The 19,410-nt window shown below is 49.7% G+C and overlaps 2 protein-coding genes across 3 annotated transcripts; both read right to left on the minus strand.

The window, feature by feature from the left end:
* Nucleotides 1-7,248: 7,248 nt before the first annotated feature.
* On the minus strand, nt 7,249-9,037 carry LOC108538481 (CMP-N-acetylneuraminate-beta-galactosamide-alpha-2,3-sialyltransferase 1-like). 2 transcript variants are annotated; one of them, XR_001888091.1, is made up of 3 exons: nt 8,336-9,037; nt 7,719-8,187; nt 7,249-7,424 (listed from the first exon to the last, which is right to left on the minus strand). XR_001888091.1 is itself a non-coding variant. In XM_017886583.1 (2 exons), the coding sequence occupies exons 1-2, from the start codon at nt 8,744-8,746 to the stop codon at nt 7,942-7,944; spliced, it is 657 nt and encodes a 218-aa protein (XP_017742072.1). In that variant the 5' UTR covers nt 8,747-9,037; the 3' UTR covers nt 7,249-7,941. The 2 variants fall into 2 exon arrangements, 1 of the variants encoding a protein (XP_017742072.1); XM_017886583.1 differs by having other exon boundaries at nt 7,249-8,187.
* Nucleotides 9,038-13,230: 4,193 nt separating this feature from the next.
* Nucleotides 13,231-15,871, minus strand: CUNH20orf173 (chromosome unknown C20orf173 homolog). The gene is made up of 6 exons (XM_017886584.1): nt 15,779-15,871; nt 15,285-15,644; nt 14,921-15,099; nt 14,671-14,764; nt 14,452-14,503; nt 13,231-13,512 (listed from the first exon to the last, which is right to left on the minus strand). The coding sequence occupies exons 2-5, from the start codon at nt 15,591-15,593 to the stop codon at nt 14,477-14,479; spliced, it is 609 nt and encodes a 202-aa protein (XP_017742073.1). The 5' UTR covers nt 15,594-15,644; nt 15,779-15,871; the 3' UTR covers nt 13,231-13,512; nt 14,452-14,476.
* Between the last annotated feature and the right edge of the window lie 3,539 nt (nt 15,872-19,410).

Consider the following 19,410-nt stretch of genomic DNA (forward strand, 5'->3'; position numbering starts at 1 on the left):
GTACCCATTAAAAAAGGAGAAGCTAGTGGTGTACGTTGGGGTAAGGAGGGTGGGGAGTGTACAGTTACAGGCTGCACAGGGAGGGCAAGATCAATGTTGGCACCAAAGTGCCAAAGGCTGTCTGCGCCAGGTCTGGGGCCCCCACTGGTCATACTGCCGGATAAAACCATTGCAGTCCACACTAGGTCTGGAGGCTTAGACACCCACAGCATATGGGTGTTCTCATGCAGGCCACGTGTATTTGGGGTGCTTTAAATGCAGGGGGGTTCTGTTGTCCACATTATTCTCAAAGCCCAGAATAGTCCCTGTTTCATTCTACAGAGATAGGAAGGCACTGGGGCTCACAGAGTGGTGCTGCTTCCCACCCTCGCCCTCCTGCCCCCACCTGAGCACAGTGTGGTACTCAGTGATGGTTATCCTGTGTTCCAAATATGCATGACCCAGGACTGGCACAGTCGGAGCTCGGGGTCTAGCTGTGATGTGGGGATCGGTTGGAGTAGCTTCTTGACCAGCCGGAATTGGGTTGGGTGTCCTAGCATTGCTGCCTATGGAGAACAACACAGACTGCTTATCACTCACCCCTGGTTCCAGTACCAAGGAAAGGCTGGAGCCATTGCAGCTAGAGGCCCAGCAGAGGAAGGGATCGAGGAGAGGATGCAGCCCAGAGCCCAGGACCGAGCATCCACCGGCCTCTGGAGATGGGGTGGTCTCCAGTCACTTCAGGGCTTCAGGGCCCATCTGAAGTGCGGATCAAACCAGGCAGACACCCTTCTGGTGAAGGCAGGCTTTGCAGATGCGGGACTGAGTTGAGCAGCCACAGGACCTCTGTGGCTCTGGGGCCAGTGGCAGAACTTCTAGAAGTACCTATGGGGTAGGAAACCCCAGCCACAAAAGCAGCGAGGTGACCTCCAGGCCTGAGGCTTTGCCTGCAGCCCTCATCTCAGTCCATGGGACAGATCCCTGGTTTTTTTAGTTTGGCCTTGGGGCAGATGACACCTTCAGCTGTCCAGCCTGCAATACCTCACCTCCTGCCTTCTGCCCCACTACCCTGCAGAGCAGAGGAATGGGGCCAGGGGCCAGGGGCAGGGAAGAGGAAGAAGCAAGAGCTGCCAGTGTGCTCCAAAGCAAGAGACCCCTCCACATGATTCTGGGCACAGCTGAGGAGGGGTGCAAGTTCAACTCTGCTCACCACACTTAAGAAGCAGGCAAGGGAGGAGGAAAGGCAAAAACATGGAGTCCTGAGGCCCTTTTACTCCCTCTACCCTGTTGGAGGTGAGGATGAGAGGTGAGACTTTGTTGGACTGTGCTCCTGGCCAGTTGGTCTCACGCAACTCATTACATCAGTAGCCTGGTCACAGGGTGGACACTGACCTCTTAGCCTTTCACTGCCAGCCCTATATATGCCCTTACGGGGCCTGATCTTGACTCAGCTGGGCGGGCTTGGAGGTAAAATATTGAATGGGTCGGGGTAGGAGGAGAGATGAGTCTCTGCCAAGGCTGTGTGATGTGTCATTTGAGAGAGTGAGTATTCCCTATTCCCAGCACATGGCCATTTATTTAGAGCCAGGGAGGGGGACAAGAATTCTTCATCAAATGTGATTCTTCCTTAATTACTACTAGTTGTTCAGGTGAGGGAATCAGGGAAGGCTGTTACGCAGTGCCAGATTAATAATCCACACGTTGCCCCTGCACCTGCTGTCCTGGTTTCCTATCAAAGCCTCTCCTGTATCTGTGAACATTCCAGCCCCGCAGGTCAGATTGCTGGCCAGGAGTAGTCTCACATTCTAGCTGACTGATAACCTCGGCTTCTGCCGTTGCATGTGGTTTGATGACTCATGCTGGAGCCTTTGGCTATAACTCTCTTCCCTGTATAAGGGCCATCTCTGAAGTTTGTCTGCCCAACTCCATTACCTGGTGAATGAGATTGGCTGGCTGCTGCTCCTGCCCCAGCTATTCAGTCATTTGGCAAATACTCATTTAAACAAAGCTCCACAAAGGAGCTCCGAGAAGGAGCTCACCTCTAGGTACACAGAACCTGGATACAGATGAAAGTTTGCAGAATGACCCAGTTGTGCAGAGGAGACCCACTGGCTGCTCTCAGTGAGGCCAGGGAGAGTCAAACAGAGCATCTTGGACAAAGAGGACTTGAAGGCCCTTTCAAAGTGTTTGTCAAGTCAGTTGGATGCACAGGATGTGTGGAGTCGAGGGGTACATCTAGGAGCAATGGCAGGTGTTATCAGTTCATTCAGGTTAGACCTCTGAGCAGACAGTAGAAACGTCAGCCACAGGTGAGCATAAGCTCAAACCCCCTATTGAAGGCTGTAGTCTTTTTTTTTTTTTTTTTTTTTTTGAGACGGAGTCTCACTGGACTGCAGTGGCCGGATCTCAGCTCACTGCAAGCTCCGCCTCCCGGGTTTTTTACGCCATTCTCCTGCCTCAGCCTCCCGAGTAGCTGGGACTACAGGCGGCTGCCACCTCGCCCGGCTAGTTTTTTGTATTTTTTAGTAGAGACGGGGGTTTCACCATGTTAGCCAGGATGGTCTCGATCTCCTGACCTTGTGATCCGCCCATCTCGGCCTCCCAAAGTGCTGGGATTACAGGCTTGAGCCACCGCGCCCGGCCTGAAGGCTATATTCTTGTCCCACAGGGCAGAGCACATGGCAAGTGGCACACTGACTCAGATACCAGGCACTGGGAAAAGTGGGAAACCATGGTCACAGACTCTATATCCCCCTGCCCTGTTGGCCTCCATCCCTTCCTCAACCATCTGCAGAACACCTCCTTCCAGCACATTAGCTGCTGCCTCCCTCGACCTATTCAGTCCTCAAGGGTGCCCTGCTAAATGCTGGGCTGAAGGCTAAGAGGAGAGGTGGCATTCAATGTGTCCTGTGGCCTCCCTGGGGTTGATGAAGGGGTTGATGCCCAATAGAGTCCTTCATCTTGGCTTCAGCCCAGGGGACAGCTGCCAAGGGAAGGGTTGGCAATCAAGGGCGATGGAGATAAGAATGAAAAGGGGCACCACCCTGTGCCAAGGCTGGCATGGTGCATATCTGAGAGAGAAGCTGCCTATTCACAGCGTAGGGTTGTCAAGCTGGAGGCAGGGAGAGAAAAGCAAGAGCTTTTTCGTTCCTCTTAAGGATAGAATCTATAGGAAAACGTTGTAATAGGGTTAAAAATAAATTTCCCATCCATCCAGACTTTTTTCTTTGGTAGACTTTCTTGTCATCTATTTAAAATGAAACAAGTGCATGTACGTGGTTAAGAAATTTTAGCTAGGAATGATGGCGCATGCCTGTAGTCCCAGCTACTTGGGGGGCTGAGGCAGGAGGATCGCTCGAACCTGGAAGGTCAAGGCTGCATTGAGCCCAGATCATGCCACTGCACTCCAGCCTGAGTGATGAAGTGAGACCCTGTCTCAAAAAAAAAAAAAATTAAATTAAACAGTGCCGGGCTTGGGGGCTTATGCCTGTAATCCCAGCACTTTGGGAGGCCTAGGCAGGCAGATTGCTTGGGCTCAGGAGTTCAAGACCACCCTGGGCAAAAAATATAAAAATTAGCTTGGTGTGATGATGTGCCTGTAGTCCCAGCTACTCGGGAGGCTGACCTGAGCCCAGGGAGGTCGAGGTTGCAGTGAGCCATGATCATGCCACTGCACTCACTCCAGCCTGGGCAACAGAGCAAGACTGTCTCAAAATAAAAAAGGAACTTAAATGAAAAGAAGACGGCAGTTTCCTACCTCATTGTTCTCAAACTCCTCTTCAGAGGCAGCCATTTTTTTTTTTTTTAACTATGTTTTTCTACTGGCTCACTTTATTCCTCTAAAATAGTAACTTGTCTGTGTGGTACCATGACGGGTTCAGTATCTGACATGATGCTGCGCTGCCTACACCTTTGGGGATTCTTGGATCCTGACTGAGCTACCTCATTCCTAGACACCTGGTATACCACAATGCATCAGGGATGTGGGTAAATGTGCTTTTGGTTTATGTGGAATATTTGCATTTTGTTAGGTTGTGTGTGGTGGTTGAGTAGCCAAGAGGGTAGCATGCGGTGGATATTTGTTTTAAATATACAGCAACTGGAAACTCATTTACTGAGGCTATTTAGTTACCCTGAACTGTTTCTACCAAAAAAGCAGGATAAATGCTCCCTCAACACACACCTTTAATTACCAATTTTTAGAGTAAAAGGTTGAGTATCATTATGAGCTCAAAGTTTTTTATATATTCACTATGGTTCAATCATGACAGTTGCTATTTTTGATGCTGAAATTGCTGCAAATCTAATGTCCAAGTTTTCTTTGTACTTGTCTAGGCCTAGAATCTTTTAGTGGAAAAAAAAGCATTTAGAAGACAAAAATCAGACTGAGCACAGTGGCTCACGCCTGTAATCCTAGCACTTTGGGAGGCTGAGGCAGGTGGATTGCCTGAGCTCAGGAGTTTGAGACCAGCCTGGGCAACACGGTGAAACCCCGTCTCATTAAAATACAAAAAATTAGCGGGGGGTGGCAGTGTGTGCCTGTAGTCCCAGCTACTCAGGAGGCTGAGGCAAGAGAACTGCTTGAACCCAGGAGGCGGAGGTTGCAGTGAGCTGAGATCGCGCCACTGCACTCCAACCTGGGTGGCAGAGTGAGACTCCGTCTCCAAAAAAAAAATACAAAAAACAAAAAACAAAATCTGGGTTGCAGGGTTGATCATTGCTAATGGGGTGTAATAGGTGTTCAGATGACAGAGGGAGAAAATGTACTTTGTAAATTGTTAGTTCATCGAGGTTATGATTGCGCAACAATGTGAACATACTTAATGCCACTGAACTTTATTGCCATTGATAACTTTTAAATGGTAAATTTCATGTATATTTTGTCACAATAAAAAGTTTGAAAATTGAGTTTATAATATTTCCAGTTTGGGCCGAGCACAGTGGCTCACGCCTGTAATCCCAGCACTTCGGGAGGCTGAGGTGGGTGGATCACAAGGTAGGGAGTTCGAGACCAGCCTGACCAACATGGTGAACTCCCATCTCTACTGAAAATAAAAATTATCTGGGTGTGGTGGTCACCCAGGCTGGAGTACAGTGGTGCAATGTCAGCTCACTGCAACCTCTGCCTCCCAGACTCAAGTGATTATCCTACCTCAGCCTCCCAAGTAGCTATGATTACAGGCACCCACCACCACGCCTGGCAAATTTTTGTATTCTTAGTAGAGACGGAGTTTCACTATTTTGGCCAGGCTGGTCTCAAAACTCCTGACCTCAAATGATCAGCCTCCCTCGGCCTCCCAAAGTGCTGGGATTACAGGCATAAGCCACCACGCCTGACCTGTGTTTAGCTTCTAATGGTGTTAATATAAGTAGTTATTTACTTATTCAAGACCAGCCTCGGCAATATAGTGAGACCTCATCTCTACAAAAAAAATTAAAAATTAGCTGAGGGTGGTGGCACGCACTGATAGTCCCAGCCATTCAGGAGGCTGATGTGGAAGGATCACCTGAGCCTGGGAGGCAGAGGTTGCAGTGAGCCATGATCATGTCACTGCACTCTATCCTGGGTGACAGAGTGAGATCCTGTCTCTAAATAATAATAATAATAATAATACCAACACTATAATAAAAATACTGAGTGAAGTTTTTAAAATTTTTTTTTTTCTTTTTTGAGACAGAGTGTCACTCTGTCGCCCAGGCTGTGAGTGCAGTGGTGCAATCTTGGCTTACTGCAACCTCCGCCTCCCAGGTTCAAGTGATTCTCCTGCCTCAGCCTTCTGAGTAGCTGGGATTACAGGTGTGCACCGCTACGTCTAGCTAATTTTTGTATTTTTAGTAGAGATGGGATTTCACCGTGTTGGTCGTGCTGGTCTTGACCTCCTGACCTCGTAATCCGCCCGCCTAGGCCCCCCAAAGTGCTGGGGTTACAGGTGTGAGCCGTTGCACCTGGCCTAAAATTTCTTTGTAGTTCTTTTTGTCCTCAGAGACTATCCTACAAAGAATATACAAGGAACTTGAAATAATTGAGTTAATAACTTGAGTTAAAGGAACTTGAAATAATTATTTCTCTGGTGTTTATATTATCAATTAAATATATAGTTAGGTCCATTTGATGTGTTTCCAACTTCAGGATTCGTTTTTTTCTCATTTAATTTTATTTTTTGGTAAGATACAGCATAAGAGAGTCACATGGTGATAAGACAGAATCAGTAATAGAATGTAGCCCGTTAATGCTACCAGAAATCCAGAGAGAGAAATAAGCTAGGGTTTTATTCAGCAGCAGAGCGATCTCCATCCAGGGTCTGCTTGAAACCCCAGTCCCTCTCTGACACCACAAGGTCCCCTTGACTACCTGTCAGCCTCCTGGGGACCGCAATGGAAACATCTCAGCCGTAGACATCAATCTTCCTCTCACACTGCAGTTTCAAGATGATCTGTATTCTGCTGGGAAATTTTGGGTGGTGCTCTCAAACCAATATTTGTCATCCTGGTATGGGACCACCAACAAACCAAACAAGGACACCTGGGAGACGGGATAAGACAAGAGATGGTGGTGGGGTAACGGCCTGCCCCCATGCACACCTATCATGCCTTCAGCACCACTCACTCAACGCTAGTGTGCCAGGCTTCGTCTTGGAGCTGGGAGGAGAATGGAGTTCACCTTCTTCAAGGAAGACAGACTCTCAATACTCATAGTGACCCCAGAGCCCAGAAAAGAGAGCATCAACTAGTTGTTCTTCATTATATATTGAGAGAAGAGAGGATTCCCCTTGGCGACAAGGGAAGGGCATTCCAGGCAGAGGGAGCAGGGTGTGAGAAGGCTTGAGGCAGCTGGTGTGTCTGGGGAACCCCAAGAAACCCAGTGTGGGAGTCTGGGAGAGAAGAGAGGGATCAGATCATGTAGGGTGTTGAAAGCCAGGCAGAAAGTTTTAGATTTAATGGGAAGTCCCTGGGAAGACAGATTTTTTTTTGTTTTTGTTTTTTGAGACGGAGTTTTGCTCTTGTTGCCCAGACTGGAGTGCAGTGGCATGATCCTGGCTCACCACAACCTCCGCCTCCCGGGTTCAAGTGATTTTCCTGCCTCAGCCTCCCAAGTAGCTAGGATTATAGGCATGCGCCACCATGCCCGGCTAATTTTGTATTTTTAGTAGAGACAGGGTTTCTCCATGTTGGTCCGGCTGGTCTTGAACTCCTGACCTCAGGTGATCAGCCTGCCTCGGCCTCCCAAAGTGCTGGGATTACAGGCGTGAGCCCCCACGCCCGGCCAAAAAGACAGAAATTTTGAGTGGCAGAGGAGTGAAAGTCTGTGAGTTGCAGGAGATATCTTACCTGGTCACAGGTATGCAAGGCATACAACAGAGCCACAAACCCCAAGGACAGATACTGTGGTTCTCCAGTCAACTTTCCTTGATATACCTGAGGAAGTAGAGGCTGATCACCAGCACCTAGGAAGATGGAGAAGGGGACTGACCTGAAGCCTGTCCCATGGCTACCCACCATCATGTTGTCCTGCCACTTTCCGCTTTCCTTCCTGGGGCCCTCACCTTATCTTTGCTGTCTGGTTCCACCAGGAACCTGGACCATCTGAAATCTAAAAAGAAACTGAGGTTTGGGAGGATTTCAGAGTCATTTGACAAGCAACCTTCAGCCTTAAGCCTTGGGGGTCCCCCAGTATCCAGCCAGGGTATCTTTGGAGTCGCCTTTGTCACCCTCTACAGTGACCTCCCTCCCTGACATACCCAGGGTTTTTTTGCTTCCACATGCTTGTCTGTTTATGCAGTACACTTATGAACCACTCCAGACCAGATGAATTCAAGGGAAGCAGCGGCAGTTGGATACCGGGGTCCTGAGGGCTGGCAATCCCAGGGTACATAATGCACATAGTGGTCCTATTCTCCACATCTGCCTCAAAGCCTTGGACAGGGGCCTGGTTTGTCCTGAAAAGGAAGTCGGGATGGTCATTTAGAGGAGGAAGAGGCTTGGGCTTGGCCTTGGTCTCCACCTCCTACCCTGGACCCACCTGAGGACCACTTCATGTTGATTAATCCTGAAACCAAGGCCAGAGCTCCGTGGAGACCTTGAGTTTCCCACCACTGCACAGAACTGGCAGTTGGATACCACATGGCCCAGTGGGCATGGGGGAGGTGTTTTAATCAGCTGCTGCTGCTTATTCTCAACCTCCTTCTCTGACTTGACTCCCTTGAGTCCCTAGGAGCATAGGAGGGAAGAATTTAGGGGCTTGACCCAGCCTCCACCTACCTGTGGAAGAAGATTAGAGCCTGGAGCCATGATGGAGAGATGGCTAGGACCTGGGGTTGGGTCAGGGATTGGACCAAGACTAAGTTTGTGCACTGACCAACCACAATATCAGAGCATCACTGGACATGGGATCCTGTGGCTTCTGTAGGGGTTCAACGGTGCTGTCGAAGCATCTGTCAAACCAGTCAGACTCATCAGGCATGTGGAGGCAGGCAGAGCACGTCTGGACCTCAGATAAGCAGTTGCATTTTCTGGAAAAGTTGCTGGGACAGTGGCAGATTCCTGGGTGTATTTTGGCCATATTACGGAGATTGTTCTGGCTGGAGTGTTGGTGTAGGAAGTAGGCAATCAGCCACAATGAAAGGACATAGGCAGCCACCAGGCCCAAACTCCTGTATCGAATCATGATCTTTGGCCCTGATGATGGTGCCCCCGGCAGACAGTAGATTGGCCCTGACACCTGGCACCAGGAAGGAGAAGAGGCTGGGGCCACAGACGTCCCCAGCATCCCCCATCCTAATGGCTTCCATCCCTTTCCCAACCCTTGACACTACACCTCCTCCCAACACCTTGCTCCTGCCTCCCTGGTCACCTACTGGTCACTACTGGAACTGCCAAAACCTGACCTAGAGGCAGAAAGAAAGGGAGAGAGGACACTTTTGTGTTCCGTGGCCTCCCTGAGGAAACTGATGCCTAATGGGGTCTTCTGTGCCAGCCCAGTGATATCAGGGATTCATCACAGAGGCCACATTGTGACCTACTCCACTAAGGCCTATTGAGGACCGCGCTGGGGGTGGTGAAGAACGAACAGACACGAGACAAAGACAAACAGAGAACATGGCGGCCGCGCCTAGAGCCTCCGCCTCACTTTATTTATACTCCATAAACCCCATGTCAGCAAAATAACACAATGCAAAACAAACTTTCTGCACCCAGATATAACCTTCTGCTTAGTTCTTTGTCTCTAAGCTCTTTCTTATTTGTCTGCCTTCTTGGCGCCTACTAGAGTTCATTAAAAGTTCCACTAGAGATACTGTCCTTGACTACTGGAGTTTATTAAAAGTGCAACTAGCTAGAGATACTGTCCTTGAGCCTTATCTATTCTTAGCATATTGTTTTCAATGGCCCCTGCAAAGGCCCCTCCTTCGCCTTGGCATTCAGCCCAGAGCCCAAATGACCAGGGAGGTGTGGTAGTCAAGGGTCCAGGGGACCGGAGGGCACAGAGGGAGAGGTTGGGACAGGAGGGCACAGAGGGAGAGGTTGTGTCCAGGCTGGGGTGGGTGAGCAGGAGACAAAGAGGGAAACAGAAGGACCACCTTGGCGATGGCTCACACCTGTAATCTCAGAGCTTTGGGAGGCCAAGGCAGGAGGATCCCTTGAGTCCAGGAGTTCAAAAAGGGCCACCTGGAATCTTCTGAAGAGAATTTACTATACTGATGAAAGTGAATATTTGGTACCTTTAGCCCTTAACACCTCTCAGGGGTGGACTTTTTGAGAACTGTTTTTTGTTTGTTTTTTTGTTTGTTTGTTTGTTTGTTTGTTTGAGATGGAGTCTTGCTCTGTTGCCCATGCTGGAGTACAGTGGCGTGATCTTGGCTCACTGCAACCTCCGCCTCCTGGGTTCAAATGATTCTCTTGCCTCAGTCTACCGAGTAGCTGGGACTACAGGTGCGCGCCACGGTGCCCAGCTAATTTTTTTTTATTTTTAGCAAAGACAGGGTTTCACCATGTCGGCCAGGCTGGTCTCAAACTCCTGAGCTCCAGTGATCTGCCTGCCTTGTCCTCCCAAAGTGCTGGGATTACAGGCTTGAGCCACCACGCCTGGCCAATCCAGTATATATCTTACACTTATAGTATACCTAAATTCAAATCGTTTTGTCAGAAACGCATGATTTATAAATTTGATAAAATCGTACAGTCAAAAAAGATTTACATACCCAAGCTATAACAAGCTTACTGAAAAGTTTTCTAAGAACTGAATTGTTTATAAATTTAGATTAATGAAAATAAATTTAAAATTTCCTTGCTCACTTGCACTTGCTACATTTCAAGGGTTCATCCATCATATTGGATGGCACAGAACTACAGGCTAATTTAATTCTAAAAGTCAACAGTCTACTATCAGTGTTTACATTATTGTAACTGGATAAGTATTTCCTATAGAGTTTGTAAATGAACTAAGACGACTTTTTTGTTGTTCATGAGTTCATGATAACTTTTTTTTTTTTTTTTTGAGACAGTTTCGCTCTTGTTGCCCAGGCTGGAGTGCAATGGTACGATCTCGGCTCACTGCAGCCTCTGCCTCCTGGGTTCAAGCAATTCTCCTGTCTCAGCCTCCCGAGTAGCTGGGATTACTGGTGTGCACCACCACACTCGGCTAATTTTTGTATTTTTAGTTGAGACAGAGTTTCATCATATCAGTTATGCCCAGCCTTTTGTTCATGGTAACTTTCTAAGAAAGGGTATGGCTCACGCCTGTAATCCTAGCCCTTTGGGAGGCCGAGGCAGGCGGATCATGAGGTCGAGAGATCGAGACCATCCTGGCTAACACGGTGAAAACCCGTCTGTACTACAAATACAAAAAATTAGCTGGGCATGGTGGCGGGCGCCTGTAGTCCCAGCTACTCAGGAGGCTGAGGCAGGAGAATGGTGTGAACCCGGAAGGCGGAGCTTGCAGTGAGCAGAGATCATGTCACTGCACTCCAGCCTGGGCAACAGAGCGAGATTCTGTCACACAAAAAAAAGGGGGACGGGGTATGTAGGAGATAAAACTTCTAAGTTTGCATGTCTAGAAAAGGCATTCTGCTTGCAAAAGGTAGAATTGTGTTACTAAAAAAAAAAATCTTTAAGTTCTAACCCCTGATACTTATAAATGTATTTGGAAGTAGGGCCTTTGCAGATACAATGAAATTAAAATGAGATCATGCTGGATGAGAATGGGCCCTAATCCAATGACTAGTGTTTTTATAAGATGAGGGAAATTGGCCCGGCATGGTGACTCATGCCTGTGATCCCAGCACTTTGGGAGGCCGAGGCGGGCAGGTCACTTGAGGCTAGGAGTTTGAGACCAGCTGGCCAACATGGCGAAACCCAGTCTCTACTAAAATACAAAAAATTAGCCAGGTGTGGTGGTGGGCACCTGTATTCCCAGCTGCTTGGGAGGCTGAGACAGAAGAATTGCTTGAACCTGGGAGGCAGAGGTTGCAGTGAGCTGAGATTGTGCCACTGCACTCCAGCCTGGGTGACAGAGCAAAACTCCATCTCAAAAAAAAAGATGAGGATTTGGAAACAGAAGACACAGGGGAGTATGTATGCCATGTGATGATCGAGGTAGAGACTGGAGTGATGCTCTGATGCAGGGCAGGCAATCCCCAGAATTGGGCTTAGTCTGAGAGGGTTCTTGGCTTTGCCCTGATGCGATCCAGTGGTGTTAGCAACTTGTATTGAAGCGGCATTGCACAGCAGCAGCAGAGGTACACTGCTCCTTGTGGAGGAGGGCTACCCCATAGGCAGTGTGCCCAGAGTTAGCAGCTCAGCAGCAGCTCTGCAATCCTATTTATACCCACTTTTAATTACATGCAAATTAAGGGATGAATTATGCAGAAATTTTCCAGGCACAAGCAGTCCTCCTGCCTCAGCCTCGCAACATGCTGGGTGTGAGCCACTGTGCCCAGCCAAAAGTCTGATTTTTTATTCTTTGTTAACTGTAGTGGTTGAATTCTTGATCTTGGTCAACAGACTGGTAAACTTCAGAGAAAAACAATTCGCTGGCTAAATATTTAGTAGTTTACAGGATGATGCAAAAGCTAGAGAACCAGGCTCAGTCTATCAGGAGATGCAAAACATGGCCAAAGACTACCCCAGGAATGGCCCACCTGGAATGCTACCACTGCTGCCAACACAACTAGGCCCTTGACACTGTGGTAGTTTCAGTATGGCAGATTCTTTTCAGCTCTTCCCACTAGGAAGAGCAGTTCAGGCCGGGCGCGGTGGCTCAAGCCTGTAATCCCTGTAATCCCAGCACTTTGGGAGAGACCGAAGGAGAGGATCAGAGATAGGAGATAGAGAGTAATGGACTAAACACAATGTAGAAACCGTCCTCTACTAAACAATACAAAAAAAAAATAAAAAAAAAAAAAAAAAAGCTAGCCGGGCGAGATGGCGGCGCCTGTAGTCCCGCTACCCGGGAGGCTGACGACAGGAGAAGGCGTGAACCCGGGAGGCGGAGCTTGCAGTGGGAAGCTGAGATCCAGCAAGCACTCGTGACAAAGCGAGCTCCGTCTCAAAAAAAAAAAAAAAAAAGCAGTTCATTTCCCCACTTCTTGGATCTTGGATCACTTTATGACTTGATCTGACCAATAGAATGCTGCAGAAGTGACACTGTAAGGGCTAGGCACAATGATTCACACCTGTAATCCAAGCACTTTGGGAGGCCAAGGCAGGAGGATTGCTTGAGCCTAGGAGTTCAAGGCCATCCTGGCCAACATAGCGAGACCCCTTTCTATAAAACAAAATTAAACTTAACTGGGTGTGGTGACATGCATTTGTAGTTCCAGCTACTCAGGAGGCTGAGGTGGGAGGATCCCTTGAGCCCAAAAGATTGAGGCTGCAATAAGCCATGATTGTGCCACCCCATTCCAGCCTGGGCAACAGAGCAAGCTCCTGTCTTAAAAAATAAAAAAATTAAAAAATAATAAAAAAGCGAATTGCAACTGACGCATCTAAAAAAGCTGGTAACCTCAAAATGCTAAACCTTCTGTGAAAAGCTGGGCCCAAAACAAAACAAACAAACCAAAAAAACCCTCACCCTTATCGAAATGGGTAAAGAGCCTCCCCCAACAACTCAAAGTCTGGGTTTGCACCTGGCATGAAATTGAATCTAAACTTATACCTCCTACAGGATCCAGGGGACCAGGCAAAGAAATTAACTCAAATAGTGCTCCTGAGATCTGGAAGGCACGTCTGGCCCTTCCCTCCCAGACACTGTGGTTGCAGGCAAGACAATCAGGCCAGGATTTTATTCCATACCAGACTGATCTCCATACAATTTCCTCTTGCCCTTTACCCCCAGAGAAATAGGACTTGTGTGGACTCAGCTCGGCTGAGCTTGTGTGAGCAGAGAGCTTGTCCACATGCTAGCTGATGGATGACTTCGATTTCTGCTTCTGCACTACACGTGGGCAGTATTTCCTTGGAGCCCTTGGTCTGATTATCCTCCTCCCAGTGATAGAAACACTTTCCTTGCTATTCTGATCCAAATCCAAAGAGGGTGACCTAGTGGATGAAAGAGGGACATATGTGTCAGCAGGCAGACTCCTGTCCTCATCCCTGCCTCCCTTCACTTAGCATCTGGGATGACAGGTTGCCCCTGGGAGCTGGGAGGAGACTGGAGCTCACCACCAGGAAACAGACTCTGGACACTCTCCTAGAGTCACTGAGGAGCCCAAAAAAGAGAATGTCAACTCGCTTCTTCTCATAATATTGGAGGAAGAGAGGGGAACCCCCCAGGACATAAGAGAAGGGCATTCCAGGCAAACAGAATGGTGCATGAGGCAGCTCATGTGTCTGGGGATTTCTACGAGCCCATGATGGGAGCCTGGGAGACAGGAGGCAAGGGGAGGAGTCAGAACATGTAGAGTCTCTTTTTTTTTTTTTTGAGATGCAGTCTCGCTCTGTCACCAGGCTGGAGTGCAGTGGCACAATCTCGACTAACTGCAACCTCCGCCTCCCGGGTTCAAGCAATTCTTCTGCCTCAGCCTCCCGAGTAGCTGGGACTACAGGCATGTGCCACTATGCCTGGGTATTTTTTGTATTTTTAGTAGAGATGGAGTTTCACCATATTGGCCAGGCTGGTGGCGAACTCCTGACCTCATGATCTATCTGCCTCAGCCTCCCAAAGTGTTGGGATACAGGCATGAGCCACTATGCTTGGCCTACATGTAGAGTCTTGAAAGCCAGGCAGAAAACTTTAGACTCCATGCTGAAGGCATTGAGGAGCAGGAATTTTAAGAGAAGATACAAGAATCTTTCCTGCCTGGGCACAGTTGTGCAAGACACAGAACAGAGCCTTGGGCCCCAGGGATGACGCTGACCCTGGTGAGGCAGCCAGTTGTCCTGCTTGCACCTGGGGAGGAAGGGGGAGGGAACTGACCTGGGGCCCTTCCCACAGCAACCCACAGCCACATCCTACCCCTTTTCCTATTCCCCCCTCACCATGTCTTTGCTATCTTCCACTCCACTAGGGAACCAGACCATCTTCCAAAATCTGAGAAAGAATTGAAGGTGGGGGAGTTTGGGCCATAAGACCTGGGAAAGTCCTGCAAGTGTCCCCAGTAAGCCAACAGAAGGTCTTTCCAGAGCCCCTGCTGTTATTCCCTGCAGTGACCTCCCCTCACCCCCACACAGAGAGTTTGGGGTCACCTCCTCCATCACCTCATCACTTAGATCATCTGAAGTCCACACCAGCTCAGAGAGCTTCTGCAGTAGCATCTCCAGCTGCATCCAGGAGCCCTGGTCACTGGCATTCCTGGGATAGATGAAGCATTGTGGGTGGTTTGGTTCCTCACCTTCATCTCAAAGCCCTAGACTTAGGGCCCACTTCATCTTGGGAAAGGGAGCAGACACTGATGGAACTGTGGGGCAGGCCTGGCCCTCCTGCTCCCGCCCTCTCCCCAGCACCCACCTGAAAACCACAGGGTATTGGTCGATGTCGTTGCCAAGGGTGAAGCCCTGCAAGGTATGTGGGCACCCCAACAGCACACAAGTCCCACAGTAGAAATCAAAATGGCTCACCGAGAGCCTGGGAATCACTTTAGACAGCTTCCTCCACAATTTCCCAAGCTGGCTCCCTGAGTTCATGCCCTGGAAACAGGAAGAGGGAAATTGGGGGCTGGGCCCAGGGGAGAGAAAACAGAGCTGGGTAGATAAGATCTCCATCCAGAGACTGTGAAGACAGGGCCAAGGGCAGGGATTTGGGCGGAAGGTGGGAAATGGGTGAGGCCCAGGAAGCATGGCAGATAGGGCCGGGCCCAGTATTGACCACTGACCAACCACCAGAGCACAGTGTCAGAAGTCATAGACTCTCTTGTCCTCAACAGGTACCCCATGGTCTTCCTGGAGCATGCATCAAGCCAGTTCCATTTGTCGGCTGTGTGGCCGCAGGAGGAGCAGTTGAGGGTCTCAGAAGGGCAGCCATACTTCCCAGAACTGAACCAAGGGCAGTTGCAACACCGTAGTACCAAGTACATTTGTTTTTCCTGGGGTGCTGATTCAGGTGTCAGATCCAGATAGGGGGTCATCAGCCAGAGGATGAGCATCCAAAAGACACACAGGACAAAAATCTGCCAGCGCTTCATGTCTGCCCCAGGTAGTAGCTCCTGTGGTGGGCCGCAGACTGGCTTCTCTACCTGGAAGGACGAGGGGCTGAGGCCACAGGCAGCACCAGCTTCCCTCTGTCCTGTTGGCCTCCACAGCTCCCCATCCCTCCAACCTCCACCTCCTTCCAACCCCTCCTCTCCTGCCTCACTATCCATTTGCTCACCCCAAAAAAGGACTCTGACTGGGCATGGGGTGGAAGAGGCCAGGGCAGAGAGACAGCATGTGGCTAGCCCTGCAAGGGGAAGGAATAACTCAGTGGGGCCCTTGGTGTTATCCCAGTTATATCATAGATCTCATCACAAAGTACACATTGTGACCTCCCTCCTTTAGCCTGCCTGGAAAAAGCCACCACCTTTCTCTGACACCCGAGTAACCTCCACTGGATGTAAGATACATGAGGACAGGGACTCAGCTAGTCTCTCTTCTTCACCTCTGCAGCTCTAAGACTTAGAATTATTTAATAAATATTTATGGATAAATAAACAGGGGTTTGAGAGGGAATTTTTTTTTTTTTTTTTTTTTTTGAGACGGAGTTTTTGCTCTGTTGTCCAGGCTGGAGTGCAGTGACGTGATCTTGGTTCACTGCAACTTCTGCCTGCCAGGTTCAAGCAATTCTCATGCCTCACCCTCCCAAGTAGCTAGGACTACAGGCACGTGCCACCATGCCTGGCTAATTTTTGTATTTTTAGTAGAGACGGGATTTCGCGGTATTGGCCAGGCTGGTCTCAAATTCCTGACCTCAAGTGCAAGTGATCCGCCCACCTCAGCCTCCCAAAGTGCTGGAATTATAGGCGTGAGTCACCATGCCCAGCGGGAAATTTATTTTTTAATTATTATTATTATTTTGAGATGGGAGTTTCACTCTTGTCGCCCCGGCTGGAGTGCAGAGGCACGATCTCGGCGCACTGCAACCTCTGTCTCCCGGGTTTGATTCTCTTGCCTCGGCTTCCCGAGTAGCTGGCATTACCGGCGCCCACCACCATGCATGGCTAATTTTTTTTGTATTTTTAGTAGAGATGGGGTTTCACCATGTTGGTCAGTCTGGTCTCCAACTCCTGACCTCAGGTGATCTATCCGCCTCGGCCTCCCAAAGCACTGGGATTACAGGCGTGAGCCACCGCGCCCTGCCCCAGCTGGGAACTTTAAATACACTTATGTGTGATGCCCTCTCTGGAGTTGTGTGACATCAACTCAATCCTCTCTTGTAGTCTCTAGACCCTGTATCCAACAGCCTACTGGACTGCCACTTAGATGGCTCAGCGACATCTCACCTGAATAAGCCTGACTGAACCCAGCATTTTCCCTGTAAACCAACCCTTCCCAAAACTTCTCTGTCTTGTTTTGAGAGGGAGTCTTGCTCTATCACCCAGGGTGGAGTACAGTGGCGCAATCTCAGCTCACTGCAACTTCTGCCTCCAGGGTTCAAGCAATTCTCCTGCCTTTGCCTCCCGAGTAGCTGGGATTACAGAAGCGTGCCACCACACCCTGCTAATTTTTTTGTATTTTTAATAAAGACAGGATTTCACCATGTTGGCCAGGCTCATCTTGAACTCCTGACCTCAGGTGATCTGCTCACCTCAGCCTCCCAAAGTACTGGGATTACAGGCGTGAGCCACTGCACTCAGCCTCAAAACTTCTCTATCTCAATAAATGATTCCACCATGTACCCAGTTATTGAAACCAGAACTCATGTATTCTTGATTCTTCCTACTCCTATGATACCCAAATTCTTTTTTTTTTTTTTTTTTTAAGGACAAAGTCTCACTCTGTCACCCAGGCAGGAGTGCAGTGGCACAATCTTAGCTCACTGTAGCCTGTGCTTCCAAGGTTCAAGCAATCCTTTTGTGTCCGGAATTGGTGGGTTCTTAATCTCACTGACTTCAAGAATGAAGCTGCCGCCTGGGCGCAGTGGCTCAAGCCTGTAATCCCAGCACTTTGGGAGGCCAAGACGGGCGGATCACGAGGTCAGGAGATCGAGACCATCCTGGCTAACATGGTGAAACCCCGTCTCTACTAAAAAATACAAAAAGAAAAAAAAAAAACCCGGGCAAGGTGGCGGGCGCCTGTAGTCCCAGCTATTCGGGACGCTGAGGCAGGAGAATGGCATAAACCTGGGAGGTGGAGCTTGCAGTGAGCTGAGATCCGGCCACTGCACTCCAGCCTGGGCGACAGAGCGAAACTCCGTCTCAAAAAAAAAAAAAAAAAAAAAAAAAAAAAGCTGCCGACGCTTGCGGTGTTACAGTTCTTAAAGATGGTGTGTCCAGAGTTTGTTCCCTCTGATGTTCGGACATGTTCAGAATTTCTTCCTTCTGGTGGGTTCGTGGTCTGGTTGGCCTCATGAGTGAAGCTGCACACCTTTGGGGTGAGTGTTATAGCTCATAAACACAGTGCAGACTCGAAGACTGAGCAGCAGCAGCATTTATTGCAAAGAGTGAAAGAACAAAGCTTCCACCTTGTGTAAACATACCAATTTGTGCTGCTGGCTCAGGCAGCCTGCTTTTATTCCCTTATCTGACCCCACCCACATCCTGCTGATTGGTCCATTTTACAGAGAGCTGATTGGTCCGTTTTGACAGGGTGCTGATTGACACGTTTACAAACCTTTAGCTAGACACAGAGTGCTGATTGGTGCATTTACAAACCTTGAGCTAGACCCAGAGTGCTGATTGGTGCATTTACAATCCTCTAGCTAGACATAAAAGTTCTCCAAGTCCCCACTGGACTCAGTAGCCCAGCTGACTTCACCTAGTGGATGCCAGGCCAGGGCCAGGGCCACGGGCAGAGCTGCCCGCCAGTCCCAGGCCACGAGCCTGCACTCCTCAGTCCTTGGGTGGTGGATGGGACCCTGCACTGAGGAGCAGGGGGGCAGCGCCCGGGGAGCCTCAGGCCACGTGGGAGCCCACGGGAGGTTGGGGGTGGGGCGGGGCTTGGGCATGGTAGGCTGCAGGTCCCGAACCCTGCCCTGCGGGGAGGCAGCTGAGGCCCGGCAAGAACCGAGGTCGGCGTGGGCGTCTGGCAGTGCTGGGGGACCCAGCGCACCCTCAGCAGTTGCTGGCCCAGGTGCTAAGCCCCTCACTGCCCGAGGCCCTGTGCTGCTGGCCGGCGGCTCCGAGTCGGGGGCTGCTGAGCCCATGCCCACCCAGAACTCGCGCTGGCCCGCTAGCCCTGTGGGCAGCCTGAGTTCCCGCCCACACCTCTCCCTCCGCACCTCCTGGCAAGCGGAAGGAGCCGGCTCTGGCCTGGCCAGCCCAGAGAGGGGCTCCCACAGTGCAGCAGCGAGCTGATGGGCTCATCTAGCTCAGCAAGAATGGACGCAGAGGCCGAGTAGGCGCCGAGAGCGAGCGAGGGCTGCTAGCATGTTGTCGCCTCTCACTCTCACCTCAGCCTGCCAAGATGCTGGGACTACAGAAGTGTGCCACCACACTAGGCTTATTTATTTATTTAATTTATTTCTGAGACAGAGTCTGGCTCTGTCGCCCAGGCTGGAGTGCAGTGGCACCATCTTGGCTCATTGCAACCTCTGCCTCCCAGGTTCAAGTGATTCTCATGCCTCAGCCTCCCAGGTAGCTGGGACTACACGCGTACAACACCGCACCTGGTTCATTTTTGTATTTTTTAGTAAAGACGGGATTTCACTGTGTTGGCTAGGCTGGTCTCCATCTGGCCTCAAGCAATCCGCCTACCTTGGTCTCCCAAAGTGCTGGAATTACAGGCATGAGCCCCTGAGGCTTTCCAATTTTTTTTTTTTTTTTTTTTTTTTTTTTTTTTTTTTTTTTTTTTTTTTTTGATTGGGGT

The sequence above is a fragment of the Rhinopithecus bieti genome, unplaced genomic scaffold, assembly GCF_001698545.2.
Source record: "Rhinopithecus bieti isolate Rb0 unplaced genomic scaffold, ASM169854v2 scaffold_15197, whole genome shotgun sequence".
Lineage (NCBI taxonomy): Eukaryota > Metazoa > Chordata > Mammalia > Primates > Cercopithecidae > Rhinopithecus > Rhinopithecus bieti.

Coding starts and splice junctions, on each gene's coding strand:
- LOC108538481 (XM_017886583.1), bottom strand. CDS start 8,746: ATGCTGGGGACGTCTGTGGCCCCAGCCTCTTCTCCTTCCTGGTGCCAG. Junction 8,188..8,335: donor ATGCTCTGATATTGTGGTTG/GTCAGTGCACAA, acceptor CTATGCTCCTAG/GGACTCAAGGGAGTCAAGTC.
- CUNH20orf173 (XM_017886584.1), bottom strand. CDS start 15,593: ATGAAGCGCTGGCAGATTTTTGTCCTGTGTGTCTTTTGGATGCTCATC. Junction 15,100..15,284: donor ACACTGTGCTCTGGTGGTTG/GTCAGTGGTCAA, acceptor TCCTGTTTCCAG/GGCATGAACTCAGGGAGCCA. Junction 14,504..14,670: donor CAGATGATCTAAGTGATGAG/GTGATGGAGGAG, acceptor ATTCTTTCTCAG/ATTTTGGAAGATGGTCTGGT.